The 6,853-nt window shown below is 35.9% G+C and overlaps 2 protein-coding genes across 2 annotated transcripts; both read right to left on the reverse strand.

Annotated features, from left to right (window-relative positions):
- Positions 1-749: 749 nt before the first annotated feature.
- LOC120358444 (trichohyalin-like) lies at positions 750-2,647 on the reverse strand. The gene has a single exon (XM_039452763.1). The coding sequence runs from the start codon at positions 2,098-2,100 to the stop codon at positions 871-873; it is 1,230 nt and encodes a 409-aa protein (XP_039308697.1). The 5' UTR covers positions 2,101-2,647; the 3' UTR covers positions 750-870.
- On the reverse strand, positions 2,251-4,878 carry LOC120358459 (golgin subfamily A member 6-like protein 22). Its single transcript, XM_039452799.1, has 3 exons — positions 4,195-4,878; positions 3,210-3,989; positions 2,251-3,135 (listed from the first exon to the last, which is right to left on the reverse strand). The coding sequence occupies exons 1-3, from the start codon at positions 4,876-4,878 to the stop codon at positions 2,251-2,253; spliced, it is 2,349 nt and encodes a 782-aa protein (XP_039308733.1).
- Positions 4,879-6,853: the final 1,975 nt, after the last annotated feature.

Raw genomic sequence — 6,853 nt, forward strand, 5'->3', positions numbered from 1 at the left:
CACAATAAACCCAATAAGAACTGGATTGTTTTATATACGTTTATTAAACACAAGTATGGTATAAAACAGGTTTAGATATATGGTAGATATGTATATAGGTAAAACGGTTTTTATACGTTAGTGCAATATACGTTTATAACACGTATAGAAATACTATCAAATACTGTCATATACTAATTAAATAAACGATTCTTAAATACGTTTATGATTTGTAAAAGTTGTCTCTTTACTCTAATAACGTATCAAAAATAAAATTTAATATTCAGGAATGATATTCTTTTTAAATATGTTAATAAAAGTTTGAGCGTATATTATATTTATACGTTTTCATTGCAGCAATATTTAAATAAATAATAAATTTTATATCACGTATTTTATACCACATTTGGTATAGCTAATTAAAGGTTTATTAAAAACGTATATTATTATTATTATTATTTTATTTTATTTAATCCGTTTGCCTTGCGGCTTAGGATGGCTTCCGGTTACATTCTTTTGGTATACATTTACATATAGTTTTAAAACTTAACACTTAAACCTTGTTTTAACACTTCTTTTTAACAGTTATCAGTCTTCATATTATACTTAATTCCTACTTAAACTTAATAATACAGTTAAAATCAAAATCTTAATCATAAACAAAATCAAAATTCTTTTCAAGTTAGATTAAATCAGAAAACAAAATTAAGAACAAAATTAAAATTTAAAATTTAAGTAAAATAAAATTACAAAAACAAACATAATTATCTCAAAATTAGACTTAAAGGTTGTATACATATGCATCTGCTAGACTTTAGTCCATGGTTAATTGATCATAACTTTACAGGTGAATCTACATTGCCGTTGTCAATACAATGTCTTTGGTGTAATTTAACTTTCTTTTGCTTCTTTCTTCTTGCTGTTTTCTCTCTCTTCTTTCTCATTTGTGGTCGTCTTCATTCTCACTTTTTCTATCCTTTTCATCGTTTGTAGCCCCTTTCCTTCTTCTCCTATGATTTCTTCTAACGTCATTTCACTCTTTGTTGCTTCACATTCTTTGATCATATGGTACAGACTCTCTTCTTCTCTTTTGCAAATTCTACATCTTCTTTCTGCTTCCTCTCTCCAATACTGGCTGCCTCTCGTCTCATTTCCGCATCTGTATCTTGCTATCAGACACCTGTCTTTCTTCTTCATCCTTCCCTCCAGGTATTTCGGTCTTTCTTCTGGTATAATCGCTTTGTAGTCAGTGTTATATCTAGATTCATTTATCTTTTGTTGTCTTCTTCTGCTCTCTCTAGTTTTTAATTCTTTCAGGATGTTCTCTGTTATTTCCTCGTTTCCTGTCTCTCTTTCTCTTCTTAATTGTTCTTTGTTTATTCCTGCCTCCTCTAACATCTTTTTCCTCTTTCTTTCCCATTTCCCTTCTTCTGCTTCTGGCCGTCTCTTTTCCAGATCTCTTATGCATTCCTTCACTATTTTCTTCCCTGATTGTCTCGCTTTTTCTTCATATCTGAGTGCTCTTTTGATCGCCTGTATTCTGATCTCTTCCATTTTTGTCTCCTCCAGCAGTATATAGTTCGGTGTTCCTCTGTCCAGATTTAATATCCATTTTGTATATTTCCTTTTTATTCCGTCTAATGTTTTTTCGTCTCTCCAGCCCCATACTTCTGCCCCGTATAGGGCCACGCTTCCTACTAGTGCTTCAAACATTTTTATTCTTCTTCTGAAGTCTTCTTTGAATATTCTTTCTCCTATGCTCCATGTCCTTTTCATTGCTATTGTTGCTCTTCGTAGTCTTTTCCTTGTATGTTTCTCCGCGCCTCCGTTTTTTTGTAGCGTGTAGCCAAGATATCTTATCTCCTTGACTTCCTCTATGTTTTCTTCTTTCCATTTCCATTCTCTCTTCTTTCTTCTTCCTCTTCCGTTTTCGAAAACCAATACTTTCGATTTGTCTGCGCTTAGGCTCAGCTCCTTCTTCTCTAAGTATTTTCTGAATCTCTTCATCATCTCTTTCAGTTCCGCTTCTCTCTCTGCCAATAAAACGATGTCGTCTGCGGATATTATTGTCCGGATTTTTTCTTTGCCTACTACGACTCCTCCAACCTGCCCTTTTTCCATTTCTTCTTCTAGATTTTTTATGTATATGTTAAATAAGACTGGGCTTAGTGGACATCCTTGTCTGAGTCCTATTTCTGTCCAAAATTCTTGCGATTTTTCTTCTCCTATTTTTATTACGTTACTTGTCTCTTTATATATTTCTGTGATCCTCTATCTCAAGTTTGTTTCTATTTCCATCTTCTCCATCATCTCTATCAGCAGTTTTCTGTTCACCTTGTCGAAGGCTGCTTTTAAATCCGCAAAAAATATGAATATTTTTCCTCCTTTCTTGCTTAGTTCTCTGTTCACTATGTAGTTCACAGTATAGACTGCGTCCATGGTTCCTCTTCCCTTCCTGAAGCCAAACTGTGTCTCTCTTAGCTTGTTTTCTATTTCCTTTTCTAGTTTCTTGTTCAAAATACTTGCATATATTTTGTACGCTGAATCCATTAGCGTTATCCCTCTGTAATTTTTTATTTCGTTTCTGTCTCCTCTTTTGTGTATTGGGCTAATTACGCCTTTGTTCCAATCTTCTGGTAGTCCTTTTCCTTTCCATATTTTATTTATCAATTTCCAGAATTCTTCTCCTATTTCATGTGACATATGTATCCACGCCTCGTTTTCTATTCCATCTTCTCCTGGCGCTTTTGCTTTTTTTAACTTTCTCAATGTTTCTTTTAGTTCTTCTTTCGTTATGTCTTCTAGTTCTTCCCTCGTTATGTCTGTTTCCTTTTCTTGTTCACCTTTTTCTAGTTCTATTTTACTCTGTGTTCCCCCGAGTAATCCAATGAAGTACTCTCTCCATTCGTCCATCCTTATATCGTCGCTTATCCTCTCCTTTCTCTGCTTTCCGTATTTATTAATGTATTTCCACGCCTCTTTTTCACTTTTTATCTTTCGTATTTCCTCTTCTTCTGCTTGTTCGTGTCTCTTCTTCTGCTCTTTGCACCATTCTTGTATTCCTTCCTCCTTGCTATATAATCTTCTCTGTCGATTCTTCCCTTCTTTAGGTTTCTCAGCATTTTTCTTAATTCTCTTTTCTTTTCTTTCCATTCTCTATTGTACCACTTTCTTTCTCCTATTTTCCAGAGCTTAATCTTCTTTTTCTGTTTCGTTATAGATTGCTTTACCTTATCTCTTATTTCCCTCCATATGTCTTCCGTCTCGTTCCGTGTGCTGGCCCAGTCTTTGCAATTTTCTCTGTAGTTTTCTATTCCTTCTTCTGACCAGACACTTTTCTCTATTTCTTTTGTCTTGTTTCCGCCTTTTTTCTTTTTTGTTTGTGCGCCTATTACCTCCGCTTCTAATGGAATGTGATCTGACTCTGTTCTGTCTCCTTCTTTCATCGATTTTACTTCTCCTGCCGCTCTATCATTTCCTATTATATAGTCTATGACCGACATACCTGACCCTCCTATGTATGTCCATCCTCCTTCCTCGTCGAAGCTTCCATTCAAGATTGTCCAGCCTCTTTCTTCTACTTTGTTTAATAATATCCTTCCTTCTCTATTACTTACTTTGTCTATGGACCGTCTGATTTCACTTCTCTCTTCTCCTTCTTCTTCTATTGGGCCTCCTTTATTGCCTGTGCTTGCGTTGAAATCTCCTCCTATCAGTAAGTAGTTTTCTTCTTCTTCTGGTATCTGCTCCGTTAGGGTTTCTACCGTTTCTTCTATCTTTTGGCTATAAAGCGTAACGATCCTCCAACTGTTTCCGTTGTATTTCAGTTTAGCCTCTGCCATTTCTCCGTTTATCTCTTTGATTTCCACTTGTTCTAGACTTTTTCTTACTGCCTTCACGATCCCGCCTTTTGCCCTTCCTTTCGTATGTTCCTTTTTTGCCGGTATGCATTTCCAGATGTATTCCTTTGAGACCTTGTTCTCTATCTTCTTCCATCCTTCCTCATCTATCTACGTTTCTGTAAGACCTAGTATATCAAATTCTTCTAAATATTCCCACGCCTCTTCATATTTGTTAGCTAGTCCCGCCACATTCCAAAAGCAGATTTTTAACCCCCCTCCTTTCCCTTTTCCATCCCCGCCGCTTGTATCTCATTCTTCTCCTCCTCTTCTTTTCTCTTCCTTTAGTTTCTTCTCTCTTGTGTTCCATCGATACCATTTGTCTTCTATCATAATCTTTCCGTATCCTACCTTGACCTTGTTTCCTTTTTCTCTTTCTTCCTTCGCTTTCTCCCTCAGTTTGTTCTGCATTTCCCTTTCCATCCTCGTTAGATCGTCGTCTATAAAGACTCCTGCTCTTAGTTCTTTCTTTTTGACCATTATCTCTCTCTTTTGCTCTCAGGTTCCTACTTCTGCCACTACCGTACATTTGTCTCCTCTGGACTGCACTTTGTATGCCTTGATTATCCACCTTGATGTCCACCTCTATTTTCAGGTTCTCTTTTATGAACTCCTTTGTCTCTTGTTCAATTTTATCTTCCTCCCATTTGTTTACTCCTCTCATTATTATGTTGTTTTTCCGTTTTTCTCTATCTTTTTTCTCTTTTTCCCATTCTAGGTTCTCTATTCTCCTCTCCAGATTCTTCTTCTCTTCCTTCCATTCTTCTTTTTCTTTCCTTCTTTCCTCTTCTCTTGTCTGCTTTTCTTCTTCCCATTCTTTCCTTATCTGATCGAGTTGTTCCATCATCCTTTCCATCTTTTTGCTAATATTTTGCTCAATCTCTTTTTCTATCTTTTTCAGTGCAGTTATTATTGTCTCTTCTCCTCCTGCTACGTACTTCTCTATGCTGTTGCATTCCCCTTTCGCTTTACCTCCTGCCGGTCTTCCCGGTGGCGCCATCTGTTTCTTCTCTCTGTGACCTCTTCGTTCTTGCTTATCTCGCCTCGCTCTCTTCTCTTCTCACAGTTTCCTAACCTAAACTTTCGTTCAGATTTTGGATCCCTCTGTGTGTTTTAATCCCTTCTGTCTTTTTGTTCCCTTCACTTCCTTGGCTTTTCTCCTTCACTATCTTCCTTCTCCTCCCGCTTTTTCCTTTTCCTCACTCTACAATTGCACTAATCTGCTATTTTATTTTCGCCCGTTGGACACTCGTTTACCTTCTAACGCTATCCAACCGGAAGTCCTATTAAAAACGTATATTATTTATGAAATAAAAAAACATTTATAAATTATTTCGGAATACCGAATACGGTTAAAATCCAAGACATTCAATTATTAATAATTATTTTACACGTAAAAGCATATTACGGCGCTCTCGAAAATCGAGCAATTTGCTTTGGTTTTGAGTCGCCATGCTTTTTCGCGGCACCAGTCTTCGCGCCTTCGTGGCTTGCACGGCTTCCGCTAGGTGGCCACGCCGCGGAGATCTTCTCGTGAGTCGAGTGCAGTCACAGGCGTTATATATGGACGCCACCGCGCTTATCTTTTTAATTCGCACTTTAATGAAACCTTTGTGAACTAATTATGTAACTTCGAGACAAATACTTACTCTCATTTTTTTCAAATATGACGTGTACGTGGAACGCTGTTCCATAACATTACATATTTTTACATGTAAATAACAATTTGTGTTGTTATTTAATCTCTGTACCTAAATTAACTGTTTTATTCAAATTTAATGTTTTTTTAATCTTTTTTATGAAAAAGATACAAGAATTTTATCTATTGCTTTTTTTGTATTACTTGTACCTATTCTCACCTGTTCAATTATTAATTATTAATTCTATGACTTAGAGATTACAGCCTCTTTACATACTTTATACAATTATTATACAATTATCTTATATTACAGTTATTACCTATTTCTTCAGTTTAAATCCTGTCGTCTTATTCTACTATTTCGGTAATATTATTTTTGTTTTTCCCCTTCTCATCGCTTTCCTCCTTTCTTCTTTTTAATTCTCTTTCCTTCTTTTTCCATAGCTTCTTCAATATTTCTCCCTTCCGCCTGTCCGTGTCTTCCTCGCATATCTGTTCTACAATTCTGTCCTTATCATCTCCTAAATCTGCAAACCATACGCTTGTTTTCACGCAATCCTTGACGTAGTGCTCTAGACAGTCCCAATCTTTCTCACAAAATATACATAGTCTCTATCTTTCTTCTAGCCAATATTTATTCGCTTGTTCTAGATTACCACATCTTACTTTTATCTTGGCTCTTATTTTCTCTCCTCTGCTTAAAATCCTCTACATTCCTACTTTTTAAGTAATTCGGCAACTTCACATCTAACCCTATTTTCTTATATCTCTTATTGTATCTCGCCGCATTAATTTTTTCGTTCTCCCATTGCCTCTGAATATCTCTTTCCCTGTCAATTAAGTCCTTTTCCAAATCGTCTCTCACGTCTTCTTTTACCTCTTTCGCTTTTGTTCCCCAGCCATTCCTGTTATAGTATTTCTCCCTTTCTATCCCATATATATATTGCTCCAGTTGTTCTGCTCTTTTTCCTTCCAACACTCCACCCTCTATTTAACATTTGCGAGAACATTCAAAAACGGCACAAATTTCACGCTTTAACACAGGCAATTGATACTTAATTGGTAAACAAAAATCCAGTTACATATATTATATTAACTTCTTCGAGTGTTCAAGCGGAAGAAAGTCGACAATTGAGATTGTCAAAATTATCTTTTTGGCGAGATTGGGCTCACCCAGTGAGAAATGATAAATTGAAAAGACATCTATTCGACGTCTATGTCGTTGATGGTTAATATTAATAAGTTGAACACACGTCTATTCAACGTCAATGGTTGATATTAATAAAGTATTTTAACTACTTTTCAAACACTCGAAAATTTCTTTTCTATTACATGT

This window comes from Solenopsis invicta, chromosome 8, assembly GCF_016802725.1.
Source record: "Solenopsis invicta isolate M01_SB chromosome 8, UNIL_Sinv_3.0, whole genome shotgun sequence".
In the NCBI taxonomy this organism is placed as follows: domain Eukaryota; kingdom Metazoa; phylum Arthropoda; class Insecta; order Hymenoptera; family Formicidae; genus Solenopsis; species Solenopsis invicta.